This window comes from Aedes albopictus, chromosome 3, assembly GCF_035046485.1.
Source record: "Aedes albopictus strain Foshan chromosome 3, AalbF5, whole genome shotgun sequence".
Taxonomy (NCBI): domain Eukaryota; kingdom Metazoa; phylum Arthropoda; class Insecta; order Diptera; family Culicidae; genus Aedes; species Aedes albopictus.
In genome coordinates this window covers 104,846,606-104,870,629 of record NC_085138.1, presented here as the reverse complement: position 1 = coordinate 104,870,629, position 24,024 = coordinate 104,846,606, and the positions used below count along the sequence as shown (strand labels likewise).

The window sequence follows — 24,024 nt, the reverse complement described above, 5'->3', positions numbered from 1 at the left end:
TGATGGACTCTCCAGAGCGAGTCATCGATGTTCGTTGCTGCTAGGCTACGCAGCTAACCTTGAGGGTGCGATGTGCACTAGCCCCTCTCTGAAGCAATACCTTCTTGGTGGTTCCGAAGAGACGTAGGGTTTGGCGACCATAGGAATGGTTTAGTGGGTACGAGGAGAGAATAGTCCTGGCTTTTACTTCTGTTGTAGAAGACGGCCTCAGCCCCACACTACCCTAACCTTCCTGTTAGGGTGTCTGTTGAGCAGATTATCCCCCTATGGTTCAGAAGAGAAAAAAACACCCGCGAATTGCTTCATCATTGGCTTTCAGTTGTTTTTAGGTGTTCCTAATGTTCCTAATTCCTAAGGATTATAAAGAATAGCATAGCATAGCCGACCGTACACATCCTGAAGGGGCTGTCAATAGAGACGTTTAATGCGCCAGAAAAGTAGCCTGGGACTTGACAAATTTGTCATCGAACAATCTCTTCGTTTGACAGCTGGTCAGGTCCTTACGATCAGCGGGGATGGGGAGGAAATGTTGATTAGATATCTACTCAGATTAAGTCCAAGAACTTGGGCCACTTCATAGATATCTGGAGTTGGATGTGAATGGGGTTTAATGGGATGCTTTCCTTGGCGAAACAGCGCATGACAAATTGTTATAAATTTAGTTTAATCATTTACCTGGTTGACGCTGAAAAAGTAAACATTAGCACATAGTAGACATTATCATTAAATTGAAGTTTGAATACTGTATGATTCAATAATTGAATTCAACTGAATACCTTTGTAAAATAGTTGATTATTGTGGGAAATCGCTCCACAGCATGTCGCGTGATCGTCAGACACGTCTGTTGGTTCCGGTGTCCAGCCGAAGAAAAAGCGCCATACGACCAGAACTGAACTCCGTACTGATAGTGTACCTTCGATCACTTAAAGGGTGGTACGGTCAAATTTTGGTCATACATTTTTTTATAACTTTAGACTGCGTACACCAAAATAGTTGATTTTTGGACCAGTAATGGTACATTATATGCAGTTTATACCATAAAATGTTCATCAAAATCGGTTTAGTATTTGCGGAGATGTTGTTGAATCCTGAGATCTGCAATTTTAAAGTTTTGTACAAACACAAAGAGGATTTAAAAATAAGAACACATTTTTACTGTTTTATTTATATAACCAGAAAAGTTAACCGATTTCAATGAAAATTTTTCTGTTCGTAAAGTATGCATGTCAGAATGTTGTGTAAAAATTTCATTCAATTTTATCTAGCCGTTACAAAGTTATATTTTTTTAAGTTTTTTTTTCATATTCAAACTGCTACAACTTTGAGAGTATTCATACAAAATGGCTCAAAATTTAACTAAGAACATATTTTTATAATAGTATTATACTGTAAAATTTTCATAAGAATCGGAGCAGTATTGGTATTCCTATTAATCGAAATTGTGCTTTATTGCCGAAAATTTACTATGGAGCGCTTTGTACAAAATTTTAAAAAGACAGGTCGTTGGTTTTATCTATATATCAACCAATACTTAATGGATTTTGATTAAATTTTTATGGTATAAGCTACATGTAATGTACTGTTACTGGTCTAAAAATAAGCTGTTTTGGTGTACGAAATCTAAAGTTATAAAAAAAATGGTGTGACCAAATTTTGACCGTACCACCCTTTAATACCACGGTGGCTCACTTTAGCCGCCCCAAAACTGAGACCGACTGCGATCCGACAATCGATATGTATCTGAACATATAGGTGAGATATGCATATAAAACCATCAAACATTGGTGTTACTTTCGGCGATTCCTCCAGGATGACCATCTGGGTATTTCTCCTTGTGGAGAGTTTAACAAAAAAATTTATCCGGAGTTTCATCTTTCGATTACACCAAAAATGCAATCTTGGATTTCTTCAATAACTTCTGTTACGGACTCCACCTTGTATAGGTATCTCTATGGATTCCTTAACAGATTTCTTCTGAGCATTTCTTAAGCAAACACTTCAAGGAATTAAAGAGTTTATTCAGCTGGAATATGTTCCTTAAGGGAATAGGAGCTTAGTGTGGAATCCAGGAATTTGATTCAGGGATTTCTTCAGGAACTTTCGAAAAATACCCACAAGAAACTCATTGAGGTTTTTCAGAAGGAACTTTTGGACGATACGCAGAAAAGAAATTACTCTATTTTTCGCTTTCTGGAGTATACACGCTAAGAAAAAGTTACTCTAAAATGAGTAAGATTCACACAAAACTGAGCTAAACTGGAACAGCTCAAAAAACGAGTAAATTGCTTTTCCAGCGATAGCGCTGGCCCAAGTACAAAAATCCAACTGGTTTAAGCCGTATAATATTCTTCACATCATCAAGGATATTCTCTATCCGGTTGGAGTCAAGACCGAAATTCAATCTAAAATTGCCATTTTCTTGGTCCACAAGTGTTGCAACTGTTTCGCATCTAGTGCGCTGTGTTGCTGACAACAACGGGAAGAATGCGCACTACTTTTGACAAGATTAAAAAAACGTCGCAAGTTGGGTCGCGTTGCGACTTGATTGTGCGAAGTCCAGTTTAGTGGCGGCCCGACAATATTATACGGCTTAACCCTTTCGAGACAAACCAGCACAATCGTGCTGTTTTTCGGCATTGGTTTTACACATTTTTTTCAACTATTTTTTCCTCAAAATATGTGATATAAATAATTTTATTGATCGAGTTATTACTCTAACTTGTATTTCTGAGCCTCAGCTTTGGTTGGAATTGTTTATGACAAACGCCACAATAAGTTAAACAAAAAGTAAACAATCACCCTAGAAGTTGAAAAAGTTTTTACTGTCGTATTTTTATAAATATTTGTTTAATCCAGGTATGCAAAGATAAAAAGCGTCAGAAAAAGAGTAGTTCTGCAAAACAGCGAAGAAAAAGTGGTGCTTTGTTGAAAAGCACAAGATTTCTGGGTGGTCAAAGTGGGACCAGCACTATTGTGCTGTTCCGTCCCCAAGGCGGTCCAAGTTCCATGGGAAATTGCCTATTCTTAGGCGTTTTATGGTATAGAAGATCGATTTTAATTATTAAATCACTACAAAGTGATAGTTTGTAAAAACTTAGACGTATAATTTCATTTCAAGGAACACGATATCAGCTTGTACGAGTTTTTTTTTTTAAACTTTGAATACTTGGGTGAATAATATTACTCCGTATTATCGAAATCATGAATTAGATTGGAACAGGGATTTACTGTTCTTATTATCTTCTTCTTATTCACTTCTATGGTTTGAATACCCTGTCAAGCTGATCTTGTGATTTGAAATTATGCGTCAAAATTTTTACAAACTAACACTTTGCAGTGGTTTAATAATTACAATAAATCTTCTGTACCATAAAACGCCTAAAAGTAGGTAATTTTTAGCAATTACTTAGAGAACATCGACCGGCTTGAGGACGGACCAGCACAATTGTGCTGGTCCTAATTCGACCCCAAAAAGTGCATAGGTGGATAAAGTAGCCAAAGTAAAGAAAGTTTTATTCTAGAGGACGTAAAGTTTATAAGAGAAAATTTGAGATAATCATTCTTTTATGGTCCGTCACGAAAGGATTAAACTGATGAGATTTTCGCACTTGGGCCAGCGCTATCGCTGGAAATGCAATCTATTCATTTTTTGAGCTGTTCCAGTTTACCTCAGTTTTGTGTGAATTTTCTGACCGTGTACAGATTTTGAATAATCACTAAGGAAGTCCTGTATTAGCTACAAAGTTGCTTGCATATCTGTTTGCATGTCCATCCTCACACTTAGCTTACAGTTCATAAATTCCAAACCATTTGTCTTCAATTAAATTGTCAGGAATAAATTCTAAAAGCAATCCATTTAAACTGTACTTTGTTAAGCAAATGTACATTTCCGGTTACATCAATACGTAATCCACTGGTGCTAACAACCGTCCAGGAATGTTCAATCAGCATTGAGCTCGTTTAGCCTTGGATAGGATCTGTGTGCTTGCAAATTGATTAAAACTACTTGTGGGCCTATGACTTGTATTTCAACTAAACAAACTGGCTACTTGCAATTAGATGATTATCAAACATTAACAAATATTTTCCATTTTTATCAATTCCATCAATGCATTCTTATCGTTTTTCCGTTGAAGTGCACGTGAAATTCTTCTAATACTTGGAACACAAATCCCATGACGAAAGTACAACAATGATGTGTTGCCAACAACATACCACTTTGCAAGCAATGTATCACATAACACAGCTCATACGTATGGATTATTGGCAAGTCGCATCCCTGCATTTATTTATTAATACTGGAAGCTGACCAGTGACCAGCCCCCCGGTAGCAACCAGAGTCATTCCTTCTATCGTCTCTAAACGATAGCTGGCCGATGACACGACTGCAACCAGTCTAGTTAATCACCTTAAACGCACCGTGCGCCGTCCAGATGCATCCCTGCCTAGAATCACATGTAGAAATCTATTGCAGGAAAAAACCGGTTCGGTATGCGTTCGTTAGACGCCACGCCGTCAGTCTGCCGAGGAACCGACAATTGGATTGAATAATCAAGAATTGTTTGGGGTTCTCTTTGGCTCAGTTGACAAACGAATAGCTGTGAATCAGCTCCTCGCTGGGTTCAAGTTTTGCGGTCAGCTTAGTCAGATTGTATCGGTTTTTCTGGGTATGAAGAGTCAACGGTGGCTACAGAACAGCTAAAAACCTAACCTGATGATTTCTTAAGCATCGGGAACTATCAGTCAAAAAACTCACAGACATAAGATGACCAATGCTGCAGAGCAGTAAGGCGGGATTCCCTCCAATTGGGGTGTAATCATAAACGTTCTATCCCCCTCGAAGCGCCGGTATTGATTTGTAGCGGCAAGAGTATATTCTTATTTCCGACGTCGAACGAAGACGCTCGGAGTGAGCTGCAAAGATTAACAATCGTTGTTTTTAGTATTCCTCAAACGATCATTCTCTGCTATCAGTTGGAAGTTTGCTCAATAAAGCATGAACGTGCAATTGCAATTGTCCGAAAACACAAGTTTGCTACTGCTTTGGAATGTGTTGTTCTTTGTGACCATAGCCAGTGCGATGATAACGGTAAGCGAAGAATCCTCGTGTGAAGATGTTGTAGCATCTGGAGAATGTGAATGTTCCCGTGGACTGGTTTCAATATACGTGAGATGTAATATATCGGGTTCGATCTATCAAGGACGATTCATTGGAAATCAGTCGGCTTCAATAGAATGTAGTGGAAAGCCAGTGACGAACAGAACGTTGATCATAGGGAAGCGGAGTCAAGTGCAGTTGCGGAATTGTTTGTACCATGTGGATCCAACGTCGCTACGTCGGACGCTAGATACGTTTGGAACAAGTGACGAAACAAGAGTGGAAATCGTGTTCGATAACGATACGGCCTTCAATCTATCTGAGAACTACTTCCAAGGTTTTCATGAACTGAAAACGCTTCGACTCAATTTCAAAATGGAAATTATGTCACCTAACGTTTTTAATGAGTTAACGATGCTAGAACATTTAACAGTGCGAGGAAATCTCAATAAACTCCCAAGTGACCTGCTTATTGAGCAATACAACCTCACACAACTTAATCTTAAAGACAATCAGATTGAGGACATCGCAGTCAATTTTTTTCGTCATCAAAACATTCTCGTTCACTTGGACATCAGTGGAAATCTTCTGACCAGTATAACAGAAACAACATTCTCAAACCTCTCCTCGCTGGTATACTTAGACCTGAGCAACAACCGCATACAGTCCATGCACGCCAAGGCCTTTCACAACACAACTAAGCTGAAATTCCTCATGTTGAAAGTCAACAAACTAGCATCCATCCCACCGGCACTGCTCCGGGGACTCACTCGGCTCTCCAATCTGGATCTCTCGGCAAATCAGTTGCGGCTTCTTCCACCGGATTTACTTCGAAATCACACCCAGCTGTTCCGGTCGGATCTGTCCAAGAATGGTATCGAAACGCTACCGGAGGCATTGTTCGAAACCAACGGCGCCCTGCAGTACGTCAACATTAGCCATAACAGTTTGGTCACTTTGCCTAGGTGAGTATATTACGAATATATATTGCATTTAACACTTAATTCTGTTTTAACACGACTTTTTTACGAGATTCTTTCGAAGCTACGCGACTTTTTATGCGATTTTTGTAAATAACGTAAAAAAAAATTTCCATCGGATTTGTTTTGCGCGATTTCTCGTAGTTATGCGAACTTTTTTTTTTTGCGCGGACGCATCCATCGCGTAAAAACAGAATTGAGTGTCGATATACAACATATTGAAGTGGACCACTTACTAACCTTACCGGTCAGACTAAAGCCTGGAACACATAGCGTCCGTTCCGTCGAGGTTTGCGTTTTTTGACAGTTTTCCCATGGGAAATGTGTCAAACTACTGCCATGCACACGCAAACGTATGCATTGTGTGGGGCACTTAAGGCCTAAGTGTGCTGTATGTAGAAGTCATCTCTATTCTACTCGGTCCATGCACTGCAAAATATTTTTGCTGGTAATCAGCAAACTTTGCTTACAAATTACAAAGTATCAGTAATTATTTTTGAACTTGTTGAACCATCCAGCAATTTTGACAGTTGAACAGCAACGATGTGCTGAAATTTAGCAAAAGTGTTGCTGAAGTTCAGCAATTACTTTTGCTGATTTTTTGCGTGCTGGAAGCATATTTTCAAAAATGTTGGTGTGTGGCTGTGTGTCTCCAGTTCTGCACTCTGTGAAGGGTCCGCAAATCGTCCTCCACTTGATCGATCCACCTAGTTCGCTGCGCACTACGCCCAAGTAACCACAAGCATTATATCACCGACGAACTGACGTGACTCTCGAGCTCGGCACATGACCGAAGAAATAAAACGATCAATTCAAAGGCCAGTGGTCGCAAATGTCAAACTGAAAGTGACGCTTGTCAAAATGACGACGCCTATGCAAGCGTCGTCTTGTTCGAATTTGTAAACAAGAACACGTGATAGCTGGTCATATAAGTCTGCGACTTGGTCGGCACTCAGAATGTAACATTTTACGGTTTACTAATGCATTTGAGTGTAAAAATAGAGAAAGTTATGTTCAGTCGTAGTTAAATGATACCATTATTACTAGCTGTTACCATACGCATGCCTATACTTTTCTCACCCACCGGATTCAACGGACGTCGCGACGACAACGTACGTTGCTGCTGCTCTTGTTAAATACCGCTTCGATATCGAGCACTCGGCCGTCCACTATTTCATGTTTTGTACAGAAAAATTTCACAAAATTAAGCTCTTATTCGTTCAAGGAATAGAAAATATTGCTTCAGGAACAATTACTTTGGATATTATCGAGGATATTATGATGAAATGATAATGTTGGTATTGCCATAAAATTAGCCGAATATCAACAAAACGAGGAAGGGAGTGCTCACGAGGGCGACGCCGACGACGCCACGAAATGTAAACATGCACTCTTAAACAAATCCAAAAAAGAATGAAAATCTGTGTGATAATTTATTGAGCATTGCAAGGATTTCGCGACGATCGTGCAAATGTTCAATCTATGAAAGAACAATGTTCACACATCAAACAACAAAGGAAACAGTGCGTAAACAAACCGATTAGTCGAAACACCACCCCAAAATGCGCAACCGCTGCTAATTTACTACACAGGTGACTGCAACCAATGTATGCTGAAACCGGTGTGAACATTTTGTGGTGGGACAATCGTGTTTGCCTGTGCGTCGTATTAGGCGCAAGATCGTCAATAGTGTTCAGCTACATTTACAATAGAGTTAATTGATTTTGCTTTTTTTCGACAAACATGAGGAGTATTTGTACTTATAGTCATTTTAAAGAGCATCGTTCGACGTAGGAAAATCTTCCCATTTCAACACATGTATGTGCGATATTATTTAAGAGTGCTCGATGTTGTTCGGTCAATATACTTCTGAACGAAAATCAACAGATGGCGATAGTGTTTCAACGGTTTTTAATTTAAACTTTTGGACGCGTATTCCACGACGCATTGCACTAGCCACCACGTCAGTTTGTCGGTGATTATATCATTACATTAATTCAGTCGTATTATAGATTAGCTAATGCAAGATAACTTTTATTCTACATCTATCAAGTAATGAAGCGTTTAATCTACATTATGAATGCATTGAAGCATTATGGATTTTTGACAGATCGATATAGTTCTATAGGGCCGCCCACCGTAGCCTCCCGATTTTCTCGGTGTGGACGATGGTTGGTTCTCTCAGCAGCTTTTGCAGCTCGTGGTTCATTCGCCTTCTCCAAGTTCCGTCTTCCATCTGCACTCCACCGTAGATGACACGCAGCACCTTCCGTTCGAAAACTCCAAGGGCGCGTTGGTCCGTGGAGTCCTGCCCGTAGAGGACTACCGGTCTAATCAGCGTTTTGTAGATAGGTAACTTCGTGTGACGGTGAATTTTGTTTGATCGTAGAGTTCTGTGGAGTCCACACAATGCGCTTCTGAATTTTTCTGCTGATGTCGTTGTCGGCAGTCACCAGTGAGCCCAAGTACACGAATTCTTCAACCGCCTCGATTTCATCACCGTTGATATAAATTCAGGGCAGCGGTGATTCCTCCCTGGAGCCCTTTGCCATTATGTACTTTGTCTTCGACACATTAATAACTAATCCGATTCGCCTGGCTTCACTCTTTAGACGGATGTACGTTTCCGCCATCGTCTCAATTTTACGAGCAATAATATCAATATCATCAGCGAAACCAAGCAGCTGAACGGACTTCGTGAAAATCATCCCACTCGTGATTATCCCCGCTCTCCTTATTACACCCTCAAAAGCAATGTTGAACAGCAAGCACGAAAGACCATCACCTTGCCGTAACCCTCTGCGAGATTCGAAGGGACTCGAGAGTGTCCCTGATACTCGAACTACGCATATCACTCGATCAATCGTATCAGTTTATCCGGGAATCCGTATTCGTGCATAATCTACCATAGCTGTTCTCGATAGAATTGTATCATACGCCGATTTGAAATCGATGCACAAGTGATGTGTGGGCACGTTGTATTCACGGCATTTCTGCAGCACCTGGTGAATGGCGAACATATGGTCCGTTGTAGCGCGATCACCTATGAATCCAGCCTGATATTGCCCCACGAGCTCTCTTGCAATCGGTGATAGACGGCGGCATAAAATTTGTGAGAGTATCTTGTAGGCAGCGCTCAGCAGTGTAGTAGATCGCGCGATAGTTCCCGCAATCCAACTTGTCGCCCTTTTTGTAGATGGGACACACGATACCTTCCATCCATTCCTCCGGTAATACTTCCTCCTCCCAAATCTTGGTAATAACCCAGTGTAGTGTTCTCACCAGTGCTTCTCCGCCGTATTTTAGAAGCTCGCTTGTTAGTTGATCTGCCCCAGCGGCTTTGTTGTTTTTCAACCGGCCAACCTCCTACTTAATCTCTTGGAGGTCAGGGGCCGGAAGTCTTTCGTCCCGTGCACATACTCCTAAATCTGTTTCCACGCCACCTTCGGTAATTGCAACGTCGCCATTGAGGTGCTCATCGTAATGCTGCCGCCACCTGTCGACCACCTCACGCTTGATCGTGAGAATATTCCCGTAATTATCTCGGCACATGTCGGCTTGTGGCACGAAGCCTCTGCGTGAGCGGTTCAGCTTCTCGTAAAACTTTCGTGTGTCCTTAGCGCGGTACAGCTCTTCCATCGCTTCGCGATCTCGTTCTTCCTGCTGGCGCTTCTTCATCCGGGAGACTGAGTTCTGCCTGTTCCGCGCCTGTTTGTAACGTGCCTCATTCGCTCTCGTACGGTGTTGCAGCATTCTCGCCCAAGCTGCATTCTTCTCGTTTTTCAACTGTTCACATTCGCCGTCGTACCAGTCGTTTCTGTGATTCGGAGTCGCGAAGCCTAGTGCTGTAGCCGAGGTACTACCTATGACGGATCGGATGTCCCTCCAGCCATCTTCAAGTATAGCTGCGCCAAGCTGCTCTTCCGTTGGTAGGGCCACTGCTAACTGCTGCGCGTAGTCTTGAGCCACTTCTACGTTACGCAGCTGCTCGATGTTGAGTCGCGGCGTTCGACTTCGACGCGTGATGATAACTGTCGAAAGTTTTGAGCGTATGCATACAGCTACTAAGTAGTGATCCGAATCTATATTCGCACTGCGGTATGTGCGGACATTGATTATATCCGAGAAGAATTTACCGTCGATTAGAACGTGGTCGATTTGGTTTTCTGTTTGATGGTCGGGTGATCTCCGGGTGGCTTTGCGGGGGAAGAAGGTGCTTCGGACTACCATACCACGGGAGGCTGCAAAGTTTACGCATCGCTGGCCGTTATCATTCGATACGGCGTGCAGGCTGTTTCGCCCAATTACAGGTCTGTACATTTCCTCTCTTCCTACTTGCGCGTTCATGTCGCCGACAACGATTTTCACGTCACGCGGCGAGCAACCATCGTATGTTTGCTCTAACTGCGCGTAGAACGCTTCTTTCTCGTCATCAGGTCTTCCTTCGTGTGGGTAGTGGATGTTGATGATGCTGTAGTTGAAGAAACGGCCCTTAACTCTTAACATGCACATCCTTGCGTTGATCGGCTGCCACCCGATCACACGTTGTCGCATCTTGCCCAACACTATAAATCCTGTTCCCAGTTCATTGGTGGTGCCACAGCTTTGGTACAAGGTAGCCGCTCGATGCCCGCTTTTCCACACTTTCTGTCCAGTCCAACAAAGTTCCTGCAACGCCACGATGTCGAAGTTGCGGGCATGTAGTTCGTCGTAAATTATCCTGTCACATCCTGCGAAACCTAGTGACTTGCAATTCCATGTTCCAAGTTTCCAATCATAGTCCTTATTTCGTCGCGTGGGTCTTTGCCGATTGTATCGAGTCGTATTTTCTCCTATGTTATTCGCAATGGGGATTTTTACGGGTGGCTTATTGGGCCTACGCCAACACTCCTGTCTCGCCGGAGGGCCATCGTGCCAGTTCTGTTTAACGTCCCAACCAACACTGGGACGACCATGCTGATGGGGCTACCACCTTGGATCTAGCTGGGCGTGGTGCAGCGTTTCTTACTCAGCCGCTGGATGCCAGAACAGACGCTGTTTGAGCCGCACCTCCTTGGTGAACAGACACTCGGATCGTACCTCCTAACTCTAGTTGAAGTCAGAAGGACAACAGTGCCCAGGCTGCACTACCAGCTAAGCACACAACTCTTAGCTGGCGGTCTTTGTCATCGTTTGACCCGTGGAAGCATGAGGTAGGAACTTGTGAGGACCAGAGCTATGTTGGACGCTCTCCTTATCGACTCACCGTTTTGCAGCCCACACATGCATAGGCAATATAGCTAGCGTCGACGAATGTGTGAATTTGTAGATCGTGAAGACTAGATGGAAATACCGAGGAATAGCACCGCGGTATCTTCAATTCATCAAGCTTCGGGAAGAGCGATATCCATTGACGCCATTTTTGGTTGAAATCCTCGTTAATTGGCTCATCCCAGCCTGTTCCAGAAGAGGACGTTCCCTGAATGATCACCTTCCCGTGGACAAGGAAATGTGAGACAAGTCCGAGTGGGTCGAACAGACTCATCATGACTTTTAAAACCTCTCGCTTTGTAGGTACGTTCGCTTCGTCAAGTATTGAGCGCAAGTTGTCCCGTAGGGTAAACAGGTATAATATGCCCCCCTTAAGCAAAAATGGCAATATATCTAAAACTGGCGCATTGTTCCATCCATTGTCCACTGCAAATCATTGTTCCTAAAATCAATGAAGTGTTGCATGCGAACTTTGCCTTTGGAGGGGCGACAATGGAAGCTTTGAAGCATTTTTCGAAAACGTTTCAAAATTTGCCTTTTCAAAACAAACGGGGCAATACGCCCCATCAAAAGAAAAACGTCCAGCCCCGTAATAAAACTGTACCAGAGGATAATTCCACCACATGCTTATCCTAGGAGGGTCTGTTAACAAGTGTTTAACTGCATAAAAGTTGCAAAATAACACAAGCGAACAGAACTAGCTTCGTTTACAATGAAATCAGCTTACAAGAGGTAAAACATTAGGCCAAAAGCCTCGATTTCAGACTTTTTAATATTTTTATTGCTTTTCTGTACCAATCAACTAATGGCCAAGCGTGATGACAATTTTTCTTCAATATTTAGGATTTCTAATCGATCACGCATGCGAAAAGCGCTTGAATCTCTAGAAAATGAAGGGGGGTGTTTTGCCCCGGTGGGGCGCATTATACCCTTTTACCCTAAATGGAAGGCATATGAGAAGCTGTCATCTTTCGGATCCCAGGTCATCCCAAGCACTGACTCGCTCATAGAATTTCTCTTTAGCATCAGATTCTTCGGTTCATCCGCTACATTTTGGCCTAGCTCCCGGAGAAGTACAGAGGAGTTCGAGCGAAACCCACGTATTTCGAAACCACCAAGCGAGTGGATCAACGTTACTTCATTCACTACGCTAGTAGCTTCTTCGGCGGTCTTTAAACTATCCAAATAGTCATCGACATAGCAGTTATTTATTATTGCGTTGGCCCCACGTGGATAACGTTCTGCAAATTCCTGCGCGTTCAAGTTTTTTTACATATTGCGCAGAAGCCGGTGAACATGTCGCTCCGAATGTCGCTACATCCATGACGTAGATCTGGATTGGGTCTGCGGTACTTCTGCGCCATAGAAAACACTTTGCCATACGATCCTGTTTGCGTATCAAGAGCTGATGAAACATCTCTTTGATATCGCCGCAGACAGCTACTGGATATTGGCGAAAACGGCCGAGAACTGCTGGGAGCGGTGTCAGAAGGTCTGGTCCTTTCAGCAGTCTAGAATTGAAGGAGACTCCATTCACCGTTGCTGCTGTATCCCACACCAGCCGAATCTTGTTAGGTTTCTTGGGGTGAACGACAACTCCTAACGGCAAAAACCATACTCGTTTGGGATCCACATTCTTCAATTCCGACTCAGTTGCTATGTGATCGGGTCGGTAACCCAAGTAACACGACATGTTATAAAACTGTTTAAATTTCACCATTTATACCAAGTGTGATGTATTTTTTTTTTATTTTTTTACTCCTTTTTGAACACTTATAAAGTCAAAACAGCGCAAAAAATGGCGGCTTATAAAACATCTTACATGTTATACAAGATGTATCGTAATACACTTATAGTACTAAAAATGTCGAGCAAACTACAAACCATTCAACTCCCTTTCTTATATCAAGATATTTATCGATGATATAACTTGGAAAAAACACATATAATGCAATCACATTTACTAGTTTCAATAAAAAATTTTCTCAGTGATATAACTTGCAAAAAACTTTTGTACAACATACCATTTGCATTGGTTAAAATTAAGCTTTTTGGAAGTTGTATAACCGATACAAAGCATTTATAATACCAAATACATATACACAATTATAAGTACTTGCAGTATCTAGAATGACGCTAAACAAAAAAAAATATTTATAAACAAAATTTGGGCCTCGTCGACGACTTAAACATGCAACATGGATATATTGAGTCAATGATTGTAAAATATTCGAAGAACTCTTCTGAAAATAGTCTACTCTCAATAATAGTAGCGCTATATTGCATGCGCTTCCAGATTTACGGTGAAACGTCTCATTTTGCTCATTCATATTTTAAGCGCTGCTTATATCAATTAACAATAATAACATAAGTCAACCAAAATCGGTTGTTTTAGCATCCATTTCTGGAATCCACCCAAAAAAACAATATGGCAGATATCAAACGATTCGAAAACGGCTTTCCTGGGAAGCTGACTAGACTGATTAAAGCAACGATGGACGGTGTGCAAAACTGCGTAAGGGTTTCGGGTGAACTATCCAGTTCATTCGTATCTCGCCGGGGACTGCGACAAGGTGACGGACTCTCATGTCTACTCTTCAACATCGCTCTGGAAGGTGTGATGCGACGAGCCGGGCTCAACAGCCGGGGAACGATTTTCACAAAATCCAGTCAATTTGTGTGCTTTGCGGACGACATGGACATTATCGTTAGAACATTTGGAACGGTGGCAGAACTGTACACCCGCCTGAAACGCGAAGCAGCAAAGGTCGGACTGGTGGTGAATACCTCAAAAACAAAGTACATGCTGGTAGGCGGAACCGAACACGACCGGATCCGTCTGGGTAGTAATGTTACGATAGACGGGGATACTTTCGAGGTGGTAGAGGAATTCGTCTACCTCGGATCCTTACTGACGGCTGACAACAACGTGAGCCGTGAAATTCGGAGGCGCATCATCAGCGGAAGTCGGGCCTACTACGGGCTCCAGAAGAAACTGCGGTCGAAAAAGATTCACCCACGCACCAAATGCACCATGTACAAAACGCTAATAAGACCGGTGATCCTCTACGGGCACGAGACATGGACCATGCTCGAGGAGGACCTACAAGCACTCGGAGTTTTCGAGCGACGCGTGCTAAGGACGATCTTCGGCGGTGTGCAGGAGAACGGTGTGTGGCAGAGAAGAATGAACCACGAGCTCGCTGCACTTTACGGCGAACCCAGCATCCAGAAGGTGGCCAAAGCCGGAAGGATACGGTGGGCAGGGCATGTTGCAAGAATGCCGGACAACAACCCTGCAAAGCTGGTGTTTGTAACTGATCCGGTTGGCACAAGAAGGCGTGGAGCGCAGAGAGCACGATGGGCGGACCAGGTGGAGCGTGACTTGGCGAGCATCGGGTGCGACCGAGGATGGAGAGCGGCAGCCACGAACCGTGTATTATGGAGAAATATTGTTGATTCAGTTTTATCTTGAATTTGATGTAATACTAAATAAATGAATCAAACGATTCTTACAGTGCCGTACAGAAAATTTAAACAAGTACCGGAATTTAGAATACATATTTTTTAGACCTGATATTTATTTTTACTTTTTGGCTCACGTTAGAGTAGAACATTTTTCACTGAAAAAATAGTTTACTTAAGAATTTGAGACAAACGACGTAAATAAAAACATTAACTTTTCGCATTTTTTTTATTTAGTATACATATTTTTGCCATGTACTATAATCTGGATTATTTCTCTAAACTCCACGTCAACCGACCCTGCGCTGGAATGCAGAAGTATGTTTAAATTACGCTAATAATACATCCGCAGAACAACCTTACAGTAAATTTATGGAAGGAGTTGTTCCTACGATTATAATACGTTTAAATAACATTTTCAACAAACATATTGCAGAGTTGTAACTATGTTTTGTGATCATAATTGTAACGTCAAAATAACTAAATTACAGCTTAGTGTAGAAGACATCATAACAAAATGAGCATCTGTCAAAATAAAAAAGTAAATATTGCAGTAAGTAAGCAAAAATACTCTTCGTTGTGTTGTAGGTTCGGAATCCAATTTTTTACTAGATGGACAATCGATCTTGGGCACAAAGAGGATTAATTGTTATCTGATTTGCTGGTGATGAGAGGGCCATAATAAAAGCTTGGTGACGCCTAATATTATTTGTGAGCAGCTACTATGCCACCGTGCATCCACTCCTTCAACATCAACAATCCGACGAGTTATGCCGTCAAATTCATCACCAACTTGTCCGCATTGATTCTTTTCTTTTTTACAGCCGCCATCTTTCGCGCTCTGCAACAGTTGACGTGTCTTCCCGATCAGAAAGGCGTAACAAAATTATAACCGATTGAGTTATTTATTTCAAAGATTTTTCATAACAGAATGAGTTATAAAATTCGCCGGTTAGGTGTTAAAATAACAAAAAATATATCTAAAATTGCTCTAGCCATAACATAATTATAACAGGTGTTGATACAATTTTAACAAATTTATAACAACTTGAGTTATAACAAATATTGGAATGATCAAAAAATTATAACATATGTTGTTATAAATTAGATATAAATATATTGGGTAAAAATTGAGTTGGGTAAATTTTAACTCATTCTTGGGTAATATTTTTTAAGAGTGTTATTTATTTTTAGCGAAATGTTTTAGTATATAAAAAAACCCTCACCCAGACGGGAATCGAACCAAGGACGCCAGCCTTCAACTGCATTCCGGCGCCTTTATCAATGAGGCCATTGCAGCACTTGAAGTGAAGGGCGATATATGATCAAGTGGTTCTTCGTTTTAGCGGCTGGTCTCTAAATAGACTCATTTGTCCAACGTACAGGGGAGAGAAAATATGACGTCACATAAAAGTGTTCTTGATACATTTGATCGCAATCACGTCATCTTAGGATATAATAACAAAACTGGATATAATTTGGTTATAATTGTAACTCAAGAATTTGCTATGCATTTTGGCATGCTTTATCTCATGATTCAGACCAGAAATAAATGTCGTATCTACATCAAAGTTGTAGAGATAGTTAATAGCTCTTAAATAGTGAAAAGAGTGGTATACAATTTCACCTTTTCTTGGTGCTAGCGAGCAATTAAATCAGAACATTTTGACATGTGTTATTAAATAATTATCTAATGTTCCTCCCCACCAAGTCCCGTAACGTGGGTAGATCACCTTATAATGGTGCGTTACGGCGTAAGATCTACCATAACAAATTTTGATCTTGTATTTTTTTAGCTTTGTTAATTTAAATGCAGAACAAATCCAAGATCACAATTTGCTCTACTTTTTTTTCTTTTACATGTTATGTTTTTCATTGTTAATAAACCATCTCTTTCAGGAGGATTCAGGTAATTTGTAATTATGTTACTGTTGTGAGCCTATCACCATTTAAAAATCTATAATTTTACTTTTTATTTCAGATTTGGAATCGAACACCCAACAAGGAATTAGGAAAGGAACCAGACATCAAACAAAAATATTGCGTGCACCTGAACGTTGACCAAACGTTTCCTTTGAACTTTACCCTTCCACTAACATCCAAATTCCCGTGACGCCTAGGCCTGAAAGAATGTAGAGGTCTCTATGTACTTTCATAGGTGTCCAACTAATCTGCCTTCCCCATCCCTCAGCTGTCGCAAGGACGTGGCCAGGACAGCACTCGACCGTTGGAGGATTGCGTCAATCTTGTCTAAGAGTCAGAGATTAGTCCCAAATCTTTGTGCATTGATAACGGACAGGAAAGATGCAACCCTCATAACAGCGATCCAGGGCTGTACCACCTACGAATTTGTGCGACTTGCTTAATGCTAATGCTAATGCTAATGCTAATGCTAATCTAATGTTCCTCCCCACCAAGGAAGTTCCTGCCTACGGCAAAGTAATGCAAATTTCATCGCTTCGTGGCGTTAGTGTGCATTTCTGGAGATTGTCAGATTTAGATGGCTTGTGAAATAAAAAAATGAAGTGTTTAAAGCACAATTTTAACATTACATGGTACTTGGTACAATAATTGACATACTAAAGCAATTCTGTGGCGTTTGCTTTGCCTCGTGATCTCATATAATGTTTTTATTTTCTGCAAAAATAGTTTAAACAAGAAATCCCCCCACTAGTTGAAGGCACGTGTTCGGTATTTGCTTCGGCATTTGTTCAAGATGCATGACGATGTCCATCAACATATCGGTAAAAAAGAAATAGCCTTCTGCTATTGTTTTTTTTTTTTTGATCTTCCAACAGTGTTTCTCATTTTAAACTACTGCACAGATTATCACATCTATTTGATTTCAGTTGAGATTCTGTTTCATTGAGTAAATCCTATTTCAATAACCGCTTTAAAATTGTGGAAGTTAAAAGACATCATTGAAGCCGGATCGGTACTCTATCGGGAGTGCTGCAAGGATCGGTTTCAGGACCATTGATGTTAGTCTTATTTATCAACGGCCTTCCTTTATCTTTGAGTATGTAATATTCACACCACATATTTGCAGATAACAAGAAGCTGTATTTCTACTGAATTAATATGGACGTCAATTGCATGGCAATGAAACGTGACTAACGACATGGCGTGACCAAAATTGATATAAATTTCAAAGCTCCACAAATTATTTTGTTATTAATCAATTCTTCAAACTGCTAATTTCTGCTAATTTCTGAATAATTTATTAAAATAATCTTGAATGGGACTACGAACTGCAAAACGTTTGGAGGATTGTGAAGCTTAAAACTAACTTCAGGAATGTTAACAGTTTCGATGAAAGTCATCCTTTTCATATCCATTTTGTTGCCTCACTTATCATAGCTTCATGTGACCATTTGAGAGTTGCATTAACCCTAGTAGAAAGTTGGGGTCAATATGACCCAGACAAGCACGCTGAACGTAAACAACGCCTTCGTGGTGCAAAAACCTAGCATATTAGAAGGGTTAAATCACTGTATACGTTGGGCATTAAATTTGACAAGATACTCTAGTGTGGCTCACCTACAATGACAACTGCTGGGATACTCATTTATTATTTTTTTTAACTACGTTGCTGTGCGATGCTATATAGAATCATTCGCTAAGGCCCTAAATGTTGTGGCAACATCACTAAGATACTGATGATCTTAAGGCTTAAGCATCCGTCATCATTTTTCGGAAAAAGAAAAGCAGTTTTCTCGCTGTTAATCAAAATATCGACCATGAAAATATATTCACTGCATTCTATTCCTCATGCGGAATACAGTGAATATATTTTCATGCAAAGACTTTTGTTTTGATCGAAAAAACTGCTTTCAAATGTTTAATGATGACGATGATTTAAATGCCTTTTTTTTATTAATGTGCATTTTAACACAAAGCTAATTCTACACTTCAATGACGAATTGTTCAACGTTAACCAGCCGCAGTTTATCGCGGAAATATTGCGCCCGTTTGAATTGTACAAGGTGGCTTATACGTTATAACTCCCACCCGGCGGCTGCAAAAACAGTTTTAGCCAAGGTGTACAGATAATCAAAAAAATGATTTTGAACTTCCAATAAGGGATAACCCTGAATCTAAATACAAGTATGTCAATAAATAAATTCAATGAATAACCTGAATTTTCTTAAAGGTCTGGATCATGATTCGAACTTGTCAAATATCCTGTATTTTACAAGCGCAGTAGCACCAAACAGCGGCATAATTGCGTACCAAACACCACCTGTAAAATATTTGTTTGACATAAACTGCATTTTCAAAACTATAACTGAGTTTGTTATAATGTTCATATAAAGATGATCAAAATCATTTTTTTTGCATTATAACTGACCTTGTTATAATTCTGATATAATTAAATCAGGTTTTCAAATCATTTTTGTCAAATATATCTAAATATAACAAACGTTGATATATCTATCAATCGCAGATACATATAATTTTGTTAGATTTTTGTTATGCCTTTCTGATCGGGTTCACTTCGACATAGTCTTGCTCATTGGAGATCTTTCGGAGCAATCTATGATCCATTACGGCTGCGCAGCAATCTGTGTTTATTTTTTGGCCGCAGTTACGAACATTCAGAAAATTCAAACCTGCTGTTAAATGCATTGCGATAATGTTATAATTTATGAAATAAAACCTCTGTTGCTTTAATGTAAACAAAGTTGTGCTTCGTTCGTGATGCTTCAGTAATGTTATATTTTTGTATTATATACGTATTTTAGACTTAAGATACTCAAGTAATTTTTTTATTTGTATGTCGTCAATAGTCGATCGGCAAACACAATTAGAGCATAATTAAAGCAGAACATGTTTTCTGATTCACTTATATTACTGTTGTAATACATCCTTTGACATTCTGATTGCCAAAGATGTTTTCTGTGTTAAGGGTAGTACGCACCTGATAAGTACTGTGGAAAAAGATAGGCCAAGGAACGGTCAAGAAATGATTTCGCTGTTAAAATTTCTTGAGCAGTCCGCAGCTGGAAAGAAATGGAAATTGTGTAACGCTCGTAACGCCAGCCGGGCAAATCAAATGGAGCTGTCACTTTTCCTTGCGGAAAAATATTCCGTTCAATTATTCCTCAAGGAAAAGTGACATTTATTCCCATACTAATCAGTTGTCAAAATTCCTTTGGTAATTAGAGGGATTTTTTCTGGAGTGCTTTTCTTACCAGGTGCATACTAGACTTTACTTGGGAATTCCACCTTCTCGAATTTTCAGGGGGTCAACCAGTCGAAGGTTATCCAATCCAATCAATAGTTTCGGTTGGACCAGCTCATAATTCTTCAGAGGTAGTCCACGCAAATGTGGATATCTACGGCAGAGTTCATCGTACTTCATTGTTTGGACAGGTATGGCGGCTTGAACTAACCTCTCCAGAAATGTCTAGCTGCACGCGTTGTGATCTTCGTTCCTCTCGTGTTACCTTGGCCGCCCACTCCAATGTTAATGGTTCCACAGGCCCAGATACGCCCAGGCGGTCCGCGACAGTCTCTTCAACAAATGTATTCGACGAACCTTCATCGACAAATGCAAATACGACTTCCTTTCTGTTCTGCGCTTAGAGCACTACCGGAAGCACCCGAAACATAGGAGAGATACCGCATTAGATGATTGATGGAAACGTTCGAGGTGGATTGGGAAGCATAGGGATGTAGAAGCGTATGGTGTTTTTCGCCACAACCCTCAATCTCGCATCTTTGCCACGATTTACACGGCCATTTGCTATGGCCATTCAAACATGTCACACACAGCCCCTTCTGTTGAGTGACTTTCCGTCGTTCCTCGATGTTTAGAGCCTTGAAATGACGACAATCTGCCACACGGTGTCCCTCTCGTTCACATGTTGCGCATCGCTTACCTGATGGTGGATTCAACGATTCTAATGAGATGGCGTCAAAGAGTGGGTGTGCAATGTACTCTTCTCCTTCGATCATCGCTGTTCGCTCCTAAAGTATTGCGTTGAACTCGGAAGCTCTAATGTCGCCTGACTCGCGGCATCAACCAATCCTGTCATTAAATCTCCGAACGTTGCCAGAGTTGCATACGGCTGCTTGCTTTTGTAGATTGCCCAATCCATTTTCAGCGAACCAGGAAGTTTTTCAACTAATTCCTGCATCAGTCCATGTCGTCCGCAATTGTGTGCTGTGTTGACCGGATTTTGTGGAAATCGTTCCCCAGCTGTTGAGTCCGGCTCGTCGCATCACACCTTCCAGAGCGATGTTGAAGAGTAGGCATGAGAGTCCATCACCTTGTCGCAGTCCCCGGCGAGATTCGAATGAACTGAATAGTTCACCCGAAACTCTTACGCAGTTTTGCACACCGTCCATCGTTGCTTTAATCAGTCTAGTCAGCTTCCCAGGAAAGCCGTTTTCGTCCATGATCAAGCAACTACAACATTTTTTTAATAAGTTGCACATAACTTTCTCGAAGTATTCACTAAAGAAATTGAACTAATAAATTCGATGAGCTCGACCTATTTTTAACGTGGCATTATGAATATGAATTATTTAGGGTTTGATTCTGCTTTATCAGTAATATATTGAAAGAAGGACCGAGGGCTTGATCCGAAGAAAAAAATTTAAAGGTACATTTCTATGTAATTCATCGTCCACTTCTACACTCCATATATCCTCACTGGTATATTGAATATAAACGACAATAACACTCCATCGTTTATTCCAGTAAACTGTTTCACACGTTACAGAGGCTGATATCGTTGGACTTGAGCAACAACCAGCTAAGCTCGCTAGATCCGGACATTTTCGACCAAAGCCCTTACGTGAATTTTCTGTACCTGCAGAACAACCACCTCTGGTTCGCCGGGTCCCTTTACCGAAACGAACACGATCTCGAGGAGAGCTCCTATTCTCCATTTTGGCCCATCCGAGCGCAACTTCGGGAGGTGAACCTGCGCAACAACAGCATCGATCGGGTGGATATTGCTTGGATCGAGTCACCGGAGTTGAAGCGGCTGGATCTCAGCTACAACAAGCTGGTAAAGTTCGACAACGAAGACTTCAAGTTTATGTCCGAGGAAATGGTCGTCAACTTGGAGTTCAATCAGATAGCGATGCTGTCGCTAGTGGCTGCGGATGCTACCCGAGGCAGCGGTGGCTTTATTTTGTTCAAGCTGAACCACAACCCGCTGAACTGCGATTGCCGAATAGCTTCGTTCGTGCGATTTTTGCAGATGACCGGCCATGTGTACCGGCGATGGAGGTTCACGGTGGATCATCTACGATGCGTTGATCCGGAGATCAACCGAGAGATTAACGTGGTGAAGGTGAATATAGGAAATCTGCTCTGCGAAATGAATGATCATTGTCCTGATAGATGTGGTTGTTTCGTACGATCGAATAATGAATCCGTCCTGGTGAACTGCGAAGGAAAGAATCTCACAGATCTGCCAAATTTGACGGACGTTAGTCGTAACTTTAACCACGTGGAATTGTTTGTAACGAACAACAACATAAAATCGTTTGACTTGGTTGATCCACAAGGTTATGAAAAGGTTAGGGAGTTTTATGCAAGTTACAATCAAATCCAGAATTTGTCTGGAAGCCTTCTCCCGAATGTTGAGATACTTGACCTTTCGAATAACAGCCTGAGCAGTTTCTCCCAATTAACTGTCTTGTTCAACACCAGTCGCAAGCTGGAGAGTGCGAAACTTTCGTCAAACCCATGGCAGTGTGACTGCCAATTAATCAATCACCTGAGAATCATTCAAAACTCTTCCGATCGTATCGTAGACAGCAAGTATATGCGATGCTCGGATGGCCGTGACTTCAATCTCCTCACCGTTAGTGATCTATGTCCTATGGGAGGGATCGCTACCATCATCATCTTCGTGTGTTCTGTGGTGATTCTGCTTCTTCTGGTCAGTTTTATCGCCTATGCTTACCAGATCGAGATCAAAATATGGCTGTTTACGAATAATCTATGCTTGCGGTTAGTAACAGAGGAAGAAATCGACAAGGATAAACTGTACGACGCATTTGTATCCTACTGCCATCAAGACGAGGAGTTCGTCAGTGCAACGTTGGTACCTCGGTTGGAAACTGCTCCGATGAACTTGAAGGTCTGCTGGCATATGCGGGACTGGCATCCTGGAGAGGTGATCACCACTCAGGTAACTACGGATGAGTCTTTCTTTATCTATGTAGATTATAGTGTTACAAATGCATTTCAGATCGTCCAGTCCATCGAAAACTCACGTCGAACGATCGTTGTGCTGTCCAGAGATTTCCTAGAGTCCAGCTGGGGTCAGTTGGAGTTCCGGACGGCACACGTGAACTCGATGGCGGAGAAGAGAATACGGGTGATCATCGTTATCTACGGAGATTTGGGTGATGAAGAGCAAATCGATTCGGAAATGAAGGCATACCTGAAAACCAATACCTACATCAAGTGGGGAGATCCGTGGTTTTGGCAGAAACTGCGATACTCAATGCCGCACCCAGCACGGGTGAAAGGCGTACGATGGAACAAAGCGAGCAATAGGGTAGATGTGATGGGAACTTCGGATGTTAGTTGATTTCGTTGATCTTTTTTAGTGCTGCCGAAGTATAAAGTTTGTGAGAATGTTCAAAACCTGCCATTTATACAAGTCACATAGTACGATATATAGAGTTCATCATTATGAGAATAAAGATAGGCTTCAAATGTTTCTCGATATTATTAGAATATCACAGCCTTACTCGTTTATTGACGTGCGTACAAACATAAGCTGCGAAACTAACAAACTGACAGAGTTTTGAGAAATTCATATCTATATATCTCAATTCATCGTGAAGTTCATTCTAGCGTAACGTTGAACGTCTTTTTTTTGCCCAAATTGATCATCGCAAATCCAAATCCGTTCCTTTGAGTAGTCATAAGGATCACCAGCACAGGTTGTGCCTGATACTTACAAACCTCAAAAGCTAAACCCCCAGCGCCCCTCTCCCGCTAAACGACGTGTCATTTCTAATTAGTCTCCATTAAAACCAAGATTTGCAAATTACGTAATTACGATCACAAACGACAACCTCCTCGGTGGGTTCGGTTCGGTCACACAAATTGGTGCGATTCGCTGCGTTGTTGTTGTTGTTGCCACAATTGTTCAACCATTGCTGGCATTATTCTAACGCATCGTGTAACTTACAACAGCTCTGTTCAAACCTGAACGACTGGGACTGTCACGATGGGACACTTTTTTTTCTCG

The 24,024-nt window shown here is 41.3% G+C and overlaps 1 protein-coding gene across 2 annotated transcripts; it reads left to right on the top strand.

Moving 5' to 3' along the window:
- Window positions 1-4,797: 4,797 nt before the first annotated feature.
- On the top strand, window positions 4,798-23,541 carry LOC109415486 (protein toll-like). Of its 2 annotated transcripts, XM_019689369.3 has the most exons (3): window positions 4,798-6,064; window positions 21,504-22,950; window positions 23,011-23,541. In XM_019689369.3, exons 1-3 carry the CDS (start codon window positions 4,998-5,000, stop codon window positions 23,353-23,355), a joined length of 2,859 nt encoding a protein of 952 aa, XP_019544914.3. In that variant the 5' UTR covers window positions 4,798-4,997; the 3' UTR covers window positions 23,356-23,541. The 2 variants fall into 2 exon arrangements, with proteins under 2 accessions (XP_019544914.3, XP_062713623.1); XM_062857639.1 differs by having other exon boundaries at window positions 21,504-23,541.
- Window positions 23,542-24,024: the final 483 nt, after the last annotated feature.